This window comes from Scomber japonicus, chromosome 3 (assembly GCF_027409825.1).
Source record: "Scomber japonicus isolate fScoJap1 chromosome 3, fScoJap1.pri, whole genome shotgun sequence".
NCBI lineage: Eukaryota > Metazoa > Chordata > Actinopteri > Scombriformes > Scombridae > Scomber > Scomber japonicus.
In genome coordinates, this window is record NC_070580.1 from 11,240,422 (window position 1) to 11,257,157 (window position 16,736).

Here is a 16,736-nt window from a genome sequence, read left to right on the forward strand (position 1 = left end):
AGGTCCAAAGTACAATATTCCCATAAATGCACATTTGGGATAAAGAAAAACGAACATCTTTGCTTCAAGTGCTTCAAAAAGGGGAAACAAGGGAGGTACTTTTTAAATAAGTAGAAAACTACAATATCCATTATTTACAGAAAATGTTAGCAAAAAAAAGAAAAAAAAAAAGTTTCACACCCTCCCACTACCAACTTTTGGGAGGGGTCGTTGCTCAGTGGTGCTCTGCGCTTTGCGTCCTCGGCCCCTGAACCCTCTGCCTCTCAGGAGGCGGCCGGGTGCTCCAAATGTTTCCATGTTCAGCTTCTTCTCCTCCGCCCATGTGGTCCTCCTGAGGATGTACAGAAACAGCAGCTAAGCGTAACAAAACCTCCTTGATGTAACAAAAAGACAAACACTAAAGGTTGAATAATCACCTGGGTTTAAGGTCTGATGAGATGTTGTCAAAGAAGCCTTTAGCTTTATCGTAGTACTTCTCCCCAGGAGTTTCCTCCTCCTGCATACCCTGGCTGTCCAGAGCATCCCCTGAGTCTATCTTCTCAACTGCAACACAAAAAGGATTAATTAATTAATTGTGTATTCCACTGAAATAATTTTACGATATCCTTTGAAACAAATATGCATACCGACAACCTCTTTCGTAAGATCATCTTTAAACTGAGCATTTGCAGTCTCAAAATCAAAATCTGATTCAAACTGCAAGGTTGTGGCTTTGGAGTTTTTCACAAGAAGCTGGCCTCTGCTTCTGGTCCTGGACCTGCGACTGCCTACACACAAGTACCCAAAAGAAAACATTTAGACATACACCATAGAAAAACTGGTTTACCTCAGATATTTTAGTTTTGCAACTAACAGTCTTACTAAGAGATGAGTAATTTGTTCACTTGGACAGTTTGTGCTGTACTTCTGCCATCAGTCATTTACTGGCAGCAGAAACTAGTATTACTGTTCCGTCAGTAAGAAATGGCTTGAAAAATCTGATTTTTATATTGATACCTTGTTTCTGCCTTTGTTTCTGGTTATCAGTGCTTTGGCCTTGAGTCTTGGCTGCACTTTGTTGGGATGGTGTCCGACCTTAAAAAAAGAAAAAGAAAAGAAAAGTAAATGAAATGTTAAAGATGTTTCTTATTTCAGTTGCATTAAACACAAATGGAATGCAAAGCAATTGATAAAAAAAAAATAATAAAAAAAAAAAAATAGGGACTTGGATGTTAAGAGACACTTTTACGTAAGCCTACTGGTGGAAATATTCTCCTTTTGAGCTTGAGAACCATCCCGACTGGAGCGTTGGGCTGGACGAGCAGTCTGTTTGCTTTGTGGCGGGGTTGAGGATTTCCCCTTTTTCTGGGCAGCACTGGCCAACGGTGCGGTCTGGACAGCCTGCTCTACCATGGGAGCCCTTCTGGCTGGGATGCCGTGAAATCCTGGTACTGCATGAACAGAAAAATACATGGTGGTGCAGACACAGCCACAACTCCAGTAGATCCTAAATATATCACTGAGACATCAGAGGTTAAAAGAGGTCACTATACCTAGGCCCAGTGCTGCATTGTACTGCTGGTTGAGTAGCGAACTAGCAGCCAGCTGGTTGTAGGTGGGCATCATGTCCCTGTATGGACTCCAGCGTGGGTGATAGGCACCAGAGGAGCCTCCAACAGATGACTTAAAACAACATTTAAGACAGTTGTACTTGTTCTATCAGTTGTGAGTATAACTTCATACCTCAGCAAAGTGGAGATGACCAAGAAAGCACACACCTGAATAATAGCAGGGTCACGAGGCAGTCCATGGTATGGTTTTGGTGGTTCAGACACAGTGATGTCCTTTATGTCACTTCCTCTGAAGACGATGTATTCATAAATTTCATCTTTGGGTGGCATTGGTTTATCAGTGTGCCGGTCCTCTGTGCCATAGGATTTAACTGTTGGAAAATAAAAATAAATTACAAAAAAAAGTTACTTAATCTCCAATATACTTACTTCAAACTTTAATATAATTTAAGATACTTGTCAAAGAGAACAAAAACCCACAGGTGTAGACTAGGCTTGAGCCACACTCTGCAAACAATCAACCTACCTTTGGCTAAAGCAACCGTGGACCTGTCTGTGTCGACAGAGGATAATATGCCCTCATAACGAATCTGTGCCTTAGATATCAAACTTATTTTACTGCCAATGTAAGGAGTTCCTGCCCTGGCACTCATGTTTGAGGCAAAAAAAAAAGTTTTCAATTTGCTAAGCAGCAGTTCAGTCGCTGAATATTAACCCAAAGACACACATCAGACATTAACTTAACAGCAATGTGCACAATTGGCGGGCACCTGTGCGATTTATAAGATTGGCAGTGACGCGCCTCTGGTTCACCTGCGTATCGAAAGGGTTAGTTTGTTTATCCAGCCGGCGCATTCCGCAGTGGTTTAAGTTTCTGCTACATTTGATCATTTGAACGCAATGCCAATTTTATTATGATTGACCTTTCCCCTAAATCAAAATGTGTTATACCCTAAATTAAAAGACAGCCATACACCAATATAAAAATAGACTGAAAATGACATTGATACGGCATGAATATAGTGAAATGGCAATTGAAAATGCTTTTATTATAGTTTAAATTTCACTCTCCATTCTCAAACTGGCATTATCATTTTACCCTGAGTAGTAATATGACCTAGTTTTTATTATTAGGCTATTATGTGTCGTTTGTGTGTAAAATTCCTCACAGCTGTGACTGATAAGGATGAAAAAGATGAATGATAATGATAATGGCTATATAAATGACCAATAAAAGCCTATATGAGCGGCAAAGTGACATTTCCATATTTCAACAAATAAATAAAAGTGAAGACACCAATTGTGTATGAATTGTGCTTGTATGGAAACAGTCAGTGTAGTTGTGAGTATGACCAGAGACAGAAGGACTTTGGTATGACGGGCTGACAGCAGCTTCCTCTGTAAAAAGAGGGTGTGGCGCCCTCAAACGCCTCTTTACAACAGCAGGCAACTTCACTCGCTGGCCAAAACAGTGGAGCCATCTTGCACGGCGCATCGGCAGTGATTAAATTCTGAAATTCGTCGTGTTAGCTCGTTGTAAACCACATTTTTACTTTACTAAAACCTACACGGTACAATTCTGAAACGGACCAGCTATCGTGATAGCGTTAACGAGCCGGCGACGATGAAACATTTGACGAAAACATTTCAACTCCGCTGTGATGTTGTTCCGTCTCTGGCACCCGTTGGAATGACAGTTGAAGCCATTGGTACCGCCTTTTAGAATGCGGAGTAGCCAATCACGGCCTGTCGACACGCTTCCACGAAGACGTTTTAGTTGTTGTGCGCATGCGCAGGTCAACTGGGCAAATACCTCACTTCTCACAAGCTCGCAGAAGAGTGTGAAGATGGCGGTAGGCTCCGGCCCGCTGGATGATCTTTTATTACACACAGAGGTGAATAAAGCGGTAGTTTATCATCCCGTACGGTCTGTAGAGTCACAACTATCGTTCTTGTGTCACAATAATCACTGGTAGACACGAGGCACCCAGTAATTACATGGCTATAGTTCCGGGACAAGCGAGCTAATGTCCAGCTGGGACTTGGTCAAGACGGTTGCTGAGCAGGTACGCTGTAACTAATGTTGTTTTGCTCTTTAGTCTCTCTGAGTGTACATGAAAAGCAAGCACCGGAGCAGAGAAAAACCAGTAGATGTGCCTGAGTCTTGCCCCATCACATCCAAGATTGTTTCTGTTCCTTCTAAACAAGTTGCAGTGCAGGGGGGTCTCATCATAACCGGGTCCCCATGGTTCAACTACGGACGCGTCGACGGCCAGCACGGACGACCCTGGCAGAGCACTTGTTGTCAGAGGCGGTGTAACTTATTTCCCCCCCAAATCACCAGGAGAAAGTTGGCTCGTTCTCGGCGCAGAGTTTCAATGGGAGCCAAACTATGAACTCGCACAGTTCAGGAAGCGCTGCTGCCCCTCTGGTGGGGACGACAGTGACAAGTGGCACTGCGACATCTGTCACAGCTGTCAGCGGTGGACCCGTGTTGTCAAAAGGGCTGACCACCGCGATCATGCCCCCTTCAGTGTCAAACAGTGTCATCCAGACGCCTCTCATGAGCTCACAGAGCGTTGTCGCTTCAGCTACCACTGTGAGCCAGGCACCAGGACCCACTGTGGCACTCGTCAGGCCGCCTATGCAAACAGCGGGGTCGGGTGCAACTTTGAATGGTAACAACAATGCGAGCCCCGCAGTGGTTACCAATACAACAGGTATCGGCGCGCAATCTCCCCTTGTTAACAGCAGCCAGCCGTCCAACTCGGTGACTGTGAGGGCAGGGTCGCACATAATCAAGGCAGAGCCACCCACCACAATAATACAGTCAGCACCGCAGCAGGTTGTCACTCCAGGTGCCGTCAGCGCTCCACGGACTCCGGCTGCCGGCCCAGGCGGGATCCGACCAATGGTGCCTCAGATGTTGGCCCCAAGACTTTCTCAGACCTCAACGGGACAGTCTAGTGTACATAACATCCAGCTCCCCCCGGGTGAGTGAACTTAGATTTTTTTTTTACTAGTAAATGCACTGACATTTATTTCCACACTTTGCATCTATACTCAAAATAAGCATTTAATATTGATAGATCCATTAACATCATGTCAGATTGCATAGAAAGTGTGTGTCCCCTTAGAGTCGTTATGAGTTGCACATCCACTTCTTTAAATTTCACTGATGTAGGGCTGCAGAGCTCTAATGATTATTTACCATTATTAATTAATTGATTGATTGTTTGGTCTATAAAGTGTCTGAAAATGGTTTAAAAATGACATCACTGTTTCCCTGAGCCTTAGGTGACATCTTCAAATGTCTTATTTTGTCTGCAACAGTCTACAACACCAATATTGAATTTACTGACATAGAGGACTAAAGTAATCAGAACATATTGACATTTGAGAAGCTGAATTCAGAGAATGTGGAGATTTGTCTCCTTTAAAAATGACTCAAAACAATCAATTAACAAAATAATCAGTGATTAATGTAATAGTTGGTAACTAATCAATTAATTGTCTAATCACTGCCGTTCTACACTGATCTGTTATGATTTACAGTGACGACTTCACACAGTAAATCACCCATACTAATGTACGCCATAAATTGACCATGTTTACTCTGTGTAGTGGTTCAGCTGTTCACTGTTTAATTTATTGAGAAGACCATCGATTCTGTGATAATATAATTATAATTAAATTGCCTCATAGATCTTCTGACTTTTTTCAGGGATGGTGCTTGTACGCAGTGAGAGTGGGCAGTTGCTGATGATTCCTCAACAGGCCCTGGCCCAGATGCAGGCTCAGGCTCAGGGAGGCATGGCACCTCGGACTACTACTCCCACAAACATGCCTCAAGGCCAGGTGAGAGCATACAGTTAGACTATGAAGGCCTTTGTGTTGTCAGTATCCACTTTAGTGTAAATGTCAATATTATAGCCCATGTTCAGCTTGCCTGCCTCCTATAACATAGACAAGCACCTGTTGAGTAGAATATAAAATGAGATCGATTTAATTTACATATGTGTGTGTGTGTGGCTAGTAGTGTACTTGTTTATTATTGTGTTGTTTATTAGTCTTCATTTATGCAAACAGATAGATCAGAATCTGCCTTTAAGTTTACACACACTAGGAATTTCACTCTCAGTTTACTTTACACAGAATAACAACACAATTTAACACAACAGTCTTCAGGAATATACACAAGAAATGACTACATGCAGGTCAAACTGTTTCTTTGAACTGTAAACAGGATATAATTAGTACAAAGAAGTGAACAGTGCTAAGATAAACATCAGTAATGGCAGGGCTCCTCCTGAAGTTAGTCAGTTCGACCTCTCATCTGTATTCAGACTCCTCTCCATCTTTAGTGAGGCTGATGGCTGTTGTGTCGTCTGCAAATTTGAGGAGTCGCCCTCATGGGTCTCCTGAGGTGTAATAGTTTGTGTAGAGTAGAGACAAGAGCAGTAGGGAAAGCATACACTGACTGTCCAGATGCTGGATGTGATTTTCTCAAGCCTCACCTGCTGTCAGGAAGTTTGTGATCTGCTGACAGGTGGAGGCGGGACAGCATCATCCAATGATCTGTTTGCTTGATAGGCAAACTGCAGGTGGTCCAGCAGGGGGGGGGGCTGTGATATCCGTCAGGTGGGTCAACACCAGTCATTCGAAGCACTTCATGACCACAGACATCAAGGCAACAGGCCTGTAGTCGTTCAGTCCAGTGATGGAGGATTTCTTGGGGACTGGGATGATAGTGGAGCATTTGAAGCAGGAGGGGCTCTCTCCAGCTCTAGTGATCTGTTGAAGATTGGTGTGAAGATGGGGGGCCAGCTGGTGAGCGCAGACTTTCAGACAGGAGGGTGTGATGCTCACACTTGTTGCAAACCCTCAGGGCTGGTGGGGAGTTGGAGGGAGGGAGGGGTGATAGCAGAGGTTGTAGTTGGTTATGTGATACCAGTGTGTTTACCAGAATAGCGGTGCAGGTTGGTGAAAGTGAGGGACGGAGACGATTGATGTTACGTAGATGGAAGTATGCAGACCGAGTAACGCTATTGATGTGGGCTTCGAAAGATAATGTGCTGTCCAGGATGACACCCAGGCTCTTTACCTGAGGGGATGGAGGAACAGTGGAATTGTTGATGGAGATGGAGAAAGTGTTGAGTGTTGCTAAGGTTGATCTGGTACCGTAATGTCTGAGTTGGAGTGGGTGAGGGGTGTAAAAGTGGGCTGATCAAGCCTGCAGTAAAATGCATTCAACGGAGAAATAGCCCTTTATTTCTGAATTCAGATGTAATATGTTATTTTTTTCTGGTTCTTTCTGTCAGGCCCCTGGAAACACCATTATCAGCAGACAAGTGGCTCCCACCACCATCGTCCGACAGAACTGTCCAACTCCAACATCACTGTCTGCCACCACCACTCTTCACAGGCCTCCCATCCTTCAGGTAACCTCATCTGTTTGTGTGAAATCATTTCTGACATTTATTTAGCTGGTTGAACATTGTTACTTATATCGACTTTTCCACTTGCATTTAGGTACTTAAACCACTGAATGTAAACATACCTGATCAGATGAGTTGATTAGGAATGTTAAATATATGTACCCTAGTATTACAGTGACAATGTAATGATTATATGGGTTTTTCATCCTCTGTGATGAGATGTGTTAATTTGCTGCACAGTATGAATAAATGTTTTGAAGATTTATATCCTGCACTGTGCTATTTGGATTTACTGTAGTAAAGTTCAGACCTTGAGTTGTGCTTTTTGAAGGATTTATAAATATTTTAAAATTATACTTATTTATATATACTCTGTGAGTGTTAGACAAGTTTTTTTAAAGATCAAATTTACTTCAGATAATTATAAATATAAAACTAATACAATGAAGTTACTTGTTTTTCATGGTTTCTACAAGAAATTGGTAAAATTATTAGCCTTGATAGTTGAACATTTAGACTAATTGCATTGCATTGGTTACAACATGAAGAAATGTGGTTCATGCAGATCACTTCCTCTAACACCCTGTTTAAGCCTGTTTAAGTTTCATGAATCTCAGCATGCTCTGATGAAGGCTTCCCACCAAAATGTGTCTGCAAATTTGCCAGTTTTAAATAAAATAATCATATAATTATCAAAGAGTATGACCAAAGCACTAACACACCACCCCCAACCCCCCACCCCACCCCCCAATATCTTTGAGGAAAACAAACACGCTGGAGTGTGTTTTTGAGGAAGAGCGTTCAACTGAAATTGAGTGCAGCAGAGCACACCTGTTTCCTCTTATGAACTTTAAGTTTGTTTAATGTATTTGAGCCACTTTGAAGCAGCCCTATAAAACACTCAGTAACAGTAAAAGCAGTCTTTGAAACATTTCAACAACCTAAATGCTATGATGAGGATTTTTCTCTTCCTAGAGCTCAGTTGGGGCTGCAGTACCAGGAACGACCCCAAGGACAGTCAGCCAAACAGCTGGGACCGCAGTTACACCAGTAACAGTGAGCAAAGTGAGTTACGCCAATCAGATCAGAGTGTCTGCAAGTACTGTAACTTATCTGTAGAGTTATTGACATGACGTCTGATTCATATCTTTTGATCTGCAAATGCAACTTGAATTTCCTCATCTTAATGTGATTTGTGTTTCTGGCAGGAGACAATGGAGAATGTAAAGAAATGTAAGAACTTCCTGTCTACATTGATCAAGCTGGCATCCACTGGGAAGCAATCAACAGAGACTGCAGCCAGTGTGAGAGAGCTGGTCAAGGATTTGCTGGTGAGGTACCCATAGAAACAGGAGACATGCTGTTTATGGAAATAACCTCAGTCAGTCAACATATTATTGAGTGGTTTGGTTTAAGAAAGTTATGAGATCTAATATTTTATTTAAAAGAAGAAAAAAAATCCCTCTCGGCCTTTAAAAGTGTAAAATCTTCAATGAAGTGAAACATCGTCAGTGTCTACAATTATTACAACTCTCACTCCAGCTTTTTATGTCCATATATCGTATCAGGAGGGCAAACTAGAGGCAGAAGAGTTCACCAGCAGATTGTACAAAGAACTCAATTCCTCACCCCAACCTTACCTTGTGCCTTTCCTCAAGGTAAGACAGCGCATATTCTACTCATTTTCATTGACATACCTTCCAGCAAACATCTGTAAAAATGTGCGGTGTGCTATCTTAGCCCACAGGAAACAGGAAGTCATCTTTGATTGCATTTTGTAATGTTTGTCTGCAGAGAAGCCTCCCAGCCTTGAGGCAACTGACTCCAGATTCAGCAGCCTTCATCCAGCAGAGTCAGATCCCCCAACCAGCCTCAAGTCCAGTGTCCTCCACCTCACCCACCCCCACCACGGTGGTCCTGGGCAGCCCGGTCCCTCGCCTCAGCGCTCCAATCATCAGGCCTCAGCTCCAGCCTGGCGTCAGCAAGCCAGGACAGACCCCCTCACTGGTAACTCAGCTCGACTCAAATATTCCTCAATAAAACATAAATATTAACTCCAGTGATGCTCAGAGTAATCATGACACAATCTCTATTTTCAGATTCTCCAGCCTCAGCAGCAGAGAGCAATGTTGAGACCTCAGGTAACCTTACCGACGACCCCCATGGTGACTCTCAGGAATCAGGCCCCTGGCCGCATCGTGCTGGGACAGCCGCAGGTTCAACTTAAAGAGCTGCATCCAGGTGAGGATGTCAGTGTAACGGCACCTCTAGCTTTGTGTGTGCATGCGCATCTTTCATTGGGTAGCCAGTGGTATTTACTGCCATCTGATGTAATCCATCCATGTGTCACTTTCTGTGTCTGCCAGTTCCTGTGAGGCCAGAAGTGCCACTTGTTTCTAAACAAGTTTCTGCTGCAGCCTTGACTCCAGCTCAAAAGAACAAGCTGAAAGAGGCGGGCGGCACTTTTAAGTAAGAACAAAATCATTCAGATCAATTTTACCAAATATATTTAGTTTGTAATCACAAAGGTTTTATCATTAGTATTACTTGTAGGTGGAAAATTAACTTTTGGGTAACGTTGGAAAGTAAAAATGAAGGTTCATTTAAATCTTATTTTTGTCAGCATACCTTTTTAAATCTTAAAAAACAATATGTAGCTGTCATAGTGATTTCTCCTCATTTAAAGTTTTTCCAAACTTTTATGAGACATATCTGGATTCACTGTTGTCAATTTCGTGGTTGCTTTAATGTGTTTACATTTACAGAGATGATGATGACATCAATGACGTGGCCTCTATGGCCGGAGTGAACCTATCAGAGGAAAGCGCTAATATCCTAGCAACCAATTCAGGACTGGTGGGAGCAGTGACACATTCCTGTAAGGACGAAGCTTTTCTTTCCTGCGCCTTGCTGCAGAGGAGAATGCTGGAGATAGGTGAGAGACACTGACATCATAGTTCACAGTAAAATATGCATCTGTCTCCTAAAGCCCAAACGTGTCTCTGTGTTTCTGCTCCAGGCAGGAGAGTTGGGGTGACAGACCTGGGTGCAGATGTGGTAAACTACGTCTCCCATGCTACTCAGCACCGACTCAAAACCCTGCTGGAAAAGGTTTCCGAAGTGGCCCAGCAGAGAAACGTCAACCTCAAGGTTTGTTTCCAGCCTCTCTACGGGAATGAATTGGATAAGTGCTACTATTTATCCCACTGTTTAGATTTAGCTTGTTTTTATGGTCAAAAACACCCAGTTACAGCTATACAGTCCATGGAAGCAGCCCTTCTGTCTAAGACTGAAACAGGCTGTTTTGCGCCTGCTCAGTGGCCCTCTTCTGATTGGCTGACTGTTTTCTGAGTGACACATGCCCATGCCCACCATAGATAACGGATGGTAGTCCCACATAGGTAGTTTAAATCAGGGCTGCTAGATTGTGCCAGCCACCACTGAGGATAATATTGTCCAGCCATTAGAAAGCTGTGCAATGATGAATTTGCTTCTTGACTTCCAACAACTGTGTAGTGCTTCCTCTGCGACTGTCTGTCCTCTGCTCCACTCCATGTTTGAGTGAAACACAGAGCAGAGGAGAGAAACTAGTATGATCTTAAATGACGGCAAAAAGCAGTAGAGACTCTAACTCTGAGATGAAATGAAGCAAGTGCACATGAATTAGGTAAATAACATAAATAAACATTTTGTTTCTTTCAGGAGGGGCGGGCTGCCCCTCCAAGACATAGTTGGGACATCACAACCTTACGTAAGTCCAAACAGCTCACACAGTTTCTGAATACGGGCTGTGTGAATTTCTCCGCAGACTGAGCGCATTGATACTTTCACAGTATTTATACCTAGACCTGTTTTTATAATCAAAAAAAAAGAAATCTTCCTTTTTACAATATGTCCCATTTAAGGTTTTCACTGTATATTGAAGAGGATTATTGGCTTTGAAATAACAGACATATGTTTTGAGTCCTTGTATCTGCAATAATCTCTCTTGCACTGTCTTATTTTCTTTTTAACCTTTTAATTCTTTTATTGTAATACTGCCGTCTGTTAACAGGAGGATGATAATTATGAACAGAGCAGCGATGTTCGTGTTCAGCTGAAGTTCTTTGAGCAGCTGGACCAGTTAGAGAAACAGAGGAAGGAGGAACAGGAGAGAGAGATCCTTCTAAAGGCAGCTAAGGTACAGCAACAAGTGACACACATTACCATAATAAAAAACAATCCACATGACATATTCTGTTCTGATATTCTGTTGAATTTGAATGTATTAGAAAAAAAATGCTTTGAACACTTAAAGAGAGAGACTAGACATTCACCTTGATTATAGAACATCCAGTATATTATATTCAACAGGCACGTCATTAAACATCTCCTAGGTTTAAAGCACACTTGAAGTAGTTACAAGTTATTTTATGGTCATAATAGATGTCACATTAGATCAAGGCCCATTTTTTAAATATAAGCAGATACGTAATAAATGTTGATTTATTTCATCTAGATTTAGTGTTTTGGTGTCTTAAAGCTTTTCTACACTCCAGAGGTACATTAATAATGCACAAAGTTTGACAAAAGGTTGCCTGCGATTGATTTGGACCCAGCCTCAGGTTGTCTGTTCTTCTAATGATTGTACTGTGTGATAAATCAAATGGCACTAGGGATAAATTTATCGCACCAAATAAAATTCAAGCAACTATTTGACATTAAGAATAAAATGATGCATGGATTTAATAAATGATCTGGGCATACAAAAATAAAGTAGAGTAATGAATAGGTTTTTATTCAGTCTAAAAAACATTTCAGCTCTAAATGGAAATATTGATGGAAATGTAATATTGAGCAGACTTCTGGCTTAGCCTTAGATGTCAAGTAGTTGATATAGAAACTTTCTTCAGGAATACTGAATGTTTTCTGTGTGATTGTAGATATTCATGCAGACTGTATTTTAGATAACTTCATATTTTTCTACCACTTGCAAATTCCACAGTGTGTCTAGTACAACACAACCTGCTCTTTGGTCCTTCCTCTGCAAACATCAGTTATTAATGCGTCTCACTTTCGACCTTGCAGTCTCGAGCTCGACAAGAGGACCCGGAGCAGCTGCGTCTGAAGCAGAAGGCAAAAGAGGTACAATGAGACGATCACAGGCCACAAAACTCTTGTTTCTGTATGTTTATGCACAGTGTGGTTGATCTCTCCACCTTGGTATGCATGTGTTGTCCAGATGCAGCAGCAGGAGCTGGCTCAGATGAGACAGAGGGAGGCCAACCTGACGGCTCTGGCAGCCATCGGCCCCAGGAAGAAGAGGAAGATTGTGGACTCTCCTTCGTCCTCTGCTACAGCGGAGGTAACTGAACTGTGCAGTTTTCTTTTTTTCAGTTGTACTGTAACACCATGTGATACTCTTCTTTCCTCTGCATAGAACTTCTCTCTAAATGACTCAGCTATCGTGAGCAACAGTTGCCTCTATTGCTAAACAGAGACAGTAACAGGGAGCTACTTATGACTGACACTGAGGTTGGAACTGTCATAGCCTTGTATAAGCACCCATGGAAGTCAGTTGCAGACAAATATTTGGTGTGTTACTTCATTTTAAAATTGAAGTGACAGCAACAATAACACAGGAAGTCTACTTTCTTTGTCAGTCTAAAATATTGTTTATAGAAACAAGCTAATGTTACAGCGAACAGTGAGTCCATTATTCTCTCGGGTTACTGTATCAGCCAGACAAAGCTGATTTGGTGACGAGCTGTGACTGACAGGCCACGCTGCCATGCTGTCAGTCATCTGGGCTCTTCGGAAACCTGGAGAAAATAATGCAATGAAGCTTCTTATTAGTTCTTCTGGCAGATCAAGTGAATTAATGCACACTGTCAGCTGATTTATACATTCACACATCACATTTAAACAAGTTTACACGTGACTGTCAATCAGTGCAATGAGGTGTTCACTTATGATGCTACAACTGCTGGTTTAGCTTGGTCTCACCTTCTACTCAAAGCTGTTACTGGTTGGGTTGAGGCTTGTATAAACTGTATGTAAACAGTAACCATTGAATGCGTGGACTGGGTTCTGCTCTGCTTAGTGTTAGCCTTTGCGTTTGATGATTGCATTCAGTGGGGAAGAAAAGCCATTTCTGTGGAAAAAAACATTTGCTGCAATAAAAGGCTCTGAATCCTTTAAGTGTCTATGGCGGGAATTGGCAGAAAAGAAAACTAATCTTCAGGTAACAATGTATGATAGGTCTTTTATTTCGCTTTGACAAAGCTTGCAATAATTGAATGAGTTTCTGTTTGTATCCTCACCCTGGACTCCCTGTAACAAAGCTGCTTTCATGCTGCTTTTGTGGATGTAGACTTCTTTATAATGTTCTTTTATAAAATACAGAAAACAGCCACACAGTGCTGTTGTACTCTTTTAAGTTCAATGCAAATTTCTTAGGCAGTGATTATGTAGTGTAAGAGTGGTTACCAAATGAAACAAATACATCTTATGAATTACCCGGTAACAAACTGCGCTGTACTTCAGCAGGATTTTTAATGAGTTTCTTTTAGCAGCAACAGAAGCTCTGAGTGCATTTTCTCAATGACTGATGTTGTGCAGAGGTATGGGGTGTGGTGCCCAATGCACTTGGCCATGTCACAGTGTCTATAAAAGCACAAACATTTATAGACAAGGAAATCTACTTCCACTACCATTCACACTTTAGGCAATTTAGAGTTTTCTGTTCCCCTGAACCAGTGTTATCTCAACCATTTATCCATCACTTTTAGCAATTTCAACCATTGATTCATTCCTTTTAGCTTATAGTTATACCCACTTCATTATTTTTGTTTTTCAACCATTTATACATTATTTTAACTACTTCCATTATTTCAATGTTAACCACAGCTTTTATCCACAACTATTATCCAATACTTGAAGCTATCTATTTATTCATTATATTTTTAAGCTACTGTAACTGTTCAGACTTACTCGCTTGCCATCTAGTTTCAATTGCACTCTCAGTTTTAACAAATACGGTTTAGTTTTTGCAGCTTAAGAGGTGTATTTTTTTTAAACAAATTTTTGTCAAATTGGTTAAGCTACTCCACAGTCTTTCCATGACACCCATCCCAATAACTGGAGAAGTAGGCTTACTCCCTGGGGTGCAGGTACCGTTTGGTTGGGAATCACAGAATTTAGCTGTAGCAAATGGGAATAATCTGGAACATCTGGAGAACATCCCTGCAGGAGAACATGCAGACTTACTCCAAACAGGAAGAGGGTGACACACAGGTGGTGCTTTCAGTCAGTGCACACACTCACCGACCTTGCTGCTACTTAATTTATCAATATTATTAGGGTTAAACCTGAAAATATAAAAAAAAAGATACAAGTGTAAAGCTTCATATAGGTATGACATCTGCCAAATTCTACTTTGGGTCCCCTCACAAATTTCAAATATCATACACCCATTCCCTACTCTCACCTTCTATTTCTCCCTTCCTATGTTATTGCAGGGATCAGGAACAGGTCCCTCTCTGTCTGGTGGTGCTGGTTCATCAGGCTCCAGACCCACACGGCAGCGCATCACACGTGTCAATCTCAGGGACCTGCTCTTCTGTTTGGAGAACGAGAGATTTACCAGTCGCTCCCATTTCCTCTACAAGGGCTTTCTCAAATAGGCTTGATGTCAGAGAGGAGAGGAGGAGAGGGGAGAGCAGTGGGTGGGGGAAATGAAGTGTGTGGAGAGACCAACCACTCCCACCACAGAGAGAGCATAAGAGACTCTTGGAAGTGAAGAGGAGGAGAACAGTGACTTGGCACATGTCAAGGTTGTTCAGACGTACCGGATAACCTGAAATACAAAAGTAGCCATATTGGATGGCCTCTCTACCTCCCTCCTCAAATAAGGCCTATTTCCTTTCAGAGCAGTCAAGGACTTACTGTACGACTCCTTTTTGCAAAAAATGGATTATATGTTTTATGAGGAAGGTTTTTTGTATGAACAAATGACCTATTGTATAATTATGCACTGTAACACAGTAGTTTGTTTTCTGATTATTTGTATGTGCAGTAGGCTTTAAAGCAATGAAAAAAAAATCCACATTTGATATTTGATTTAGACCACCAACTAATTTTATTATTTTATTACAACTAATATTTTGTTGTTTTGTCAATTTAATTAGTTTGAACTCCAAACTGTGTAACCTACTGAGTTGCCTTCCTGACTATGAATAAGCCATATAGCCACCCCGAAGCAATTAACCCTGCTGTAACTCGCTCTGTATCTGTCATCTCTATTACTTTACTTGATTTGTTTTGTTTGTTTGTTTGTTTTCAGCATATTTATTTACTAAACTCAAGCTTAAATTAATTTTTAGTTATTTATTTAATTTCATGTGACACCTCATTTGTTTCATGTAGCTAAAATTCAAAACAAAATGTGTGTTTAACTTCATAGGACATGTTTAAAATCGTTTTTTTTTTTAACTTTTGTTAGGTGTATAGATTTCAGTGTGTGAAGAGAGTTTTTCAAAAAAAATCAGTTTGAATTGTTCTTATTGAAATTAGTTTGACATGTGTTGATTTATAAAACTTCAAACAGGTTTCAGAAGGCTTTTTAACCTGTATTGCTATACCAAACATACATCTACCTGAAACTGATTTCTATTTTTGTAGCTGCCCACAAACACACATTTTTACTCCTTCAGTGATGACTGACAGTGTCCTCCAATCATTTCTCTACCTGCTTATATTTTGGTGTGCTACTGGACAGACTTAGACTTAGATTTTTTTGGTATCTATGACTTAAGAAAATAGTTTCCTCATGTATATTTGTAAATGTTACACCTAAAGTTTTACACACAGTTTTGTATAGACTTGAGAATTTACCCATCCATCAAAAGGAAAAAAAAATGCATTTTCTCTATTGAAAGGTTTGAATAAATAATGCTTTTACAGTAACTGGTTTTGATTTGATGTGTGTGGTAGATTTCAGCGGGTCAACAGTGTTGTTTTGATTTTTGTTGTAGTCCACTGGGGGGCAGCATTGCACCATTAGAACACCTGGATTTGTGCAGCATGTGGCTCTTTGGATGGTGAGAGAGGCTTTGTACATGAATGAGCTGAATGCCTTTAATTCCTTCTTACTCTACCTGTACACTGATAATTCCACTTAATCCTCTAACATCTGTAAAGCCACATGCAGCGTGTCCCTTGGGTCTATACAGGAATCTACACAACTCCCATGAGCAGAACACGCAGCTCTCAGCCCAAAATGAACACACACACATGCACGCTCACACACAGTCTGCTACCAGTGTCCTTTTCTTTGTTGGGCTGTCTTGTTTGAGTCCGTCTCCATTATCAGCCCAACACATGGTGCATTGGCAACAGCTGCCACATCAGCTGCTAGCATTCACCACAACCATAGGCTGGAAATAATTAGGCCATTCTGCCACTGGGAGAGTAGCCTGATGTTACAATGATTGGGAGCAGCTTTCGTTTGCGCACCGACCAAAGAGGAACAATAAGTGTACATTTGGAGCCATCAGTGATGATCAACCACAATTTCATTTTCTATAATGAAAGTACATCTGGGAGCCAGTAGGTGGCAATAGCTCATTTTACCACATTACAGGATTCTGCTGTGGCAGACATGGACTGAAACTGCATCTTCATATTCTTCTTTATAGTTCATATTACCTAGTCACATTTGGTTGGCTTTATTGTTCCCATGCGTATATTTTACTCTGCTGGGCATCCA

The 16,736-nt window shown here is 41.4% G+C and overlaps 2 protein-coding genes across 3 annotated transcripts; one reads left to right on the forward strand and one right to left on the reverse strand.

Moving 5' to 3' along the window:
• Positions 1-174: 174 nt before the first annotated feature.
• LOC128355042 (protein LSM14 homolog B-like) lies at positions 175-3,222 on the reverse strand. 2 transcript variants are annotated; one of them, XM_053315199.1, is made up of 8 exons: positions 3,141-3,222; positions 1,758-1,921; positions 1,533-1,662; positions 1,239-1,430; positions 997-1,074; positions 627-767; positions 417-543; positions 175-331 (listed from the first exon to the last, which is right to left on the reverse strand). In XM_053315199.1, the coding sequence occupies exons 1-8, from the start codon at positions 3,181-3,183 to the stop codon at positions 175-177; spliced, it is 1,032 nt and encodes a 343-aa protein (XP_053171174.1). In that variant the 5' UTR covers positions 3,184-3,222. The 2 variants fall into 2 exon arrangements, with proteins under 2 accessions (XP_053171174.1, XP_053171173.1); XM_053315198.1 differs by lacking the exon at positions 3,141-3,222 and adding an exon at positions 2,077-2,203.
• An 87-nt stretch (positions 3,223-3,309) lies between these two features.
• On the forward strand, positions 3,310-15,910 carry LOC128355034 (transcription initiation factor TFIID subunit 4-like). The gene is made up of 15 exons (XM_053315187.1): positions 3,310-4,543; positions 5,275-5,408; positions 6,872-6,991; positions 7,964-8,053; positions 8,197-8,319; positions 8,557-8,646; positions 8,783-8,995; positions 9,088-9,229; positions 9,355-9,457; positions 9,754-9,923; positions 10,008-10,138; positions 11,043-11,168; positions 12,056-12,112; positions 12,210-12,332; positions 14,488-15,910. The coding sequence occupies exons 1-15, from the start codon at positions 3,943-3,945 to the stop codon at positions 14,650-14,652; spliced, it is 2,388 nt and encodes a 795-aa protein (XP_053171162.1). The 5' UTR covers positions 3,310-3,942; the 3' UTR covers positions 14,653-15,910.
• The last annotated feature ends 826 nt before the right edge of the window (positions 15,911-16,736 follow it).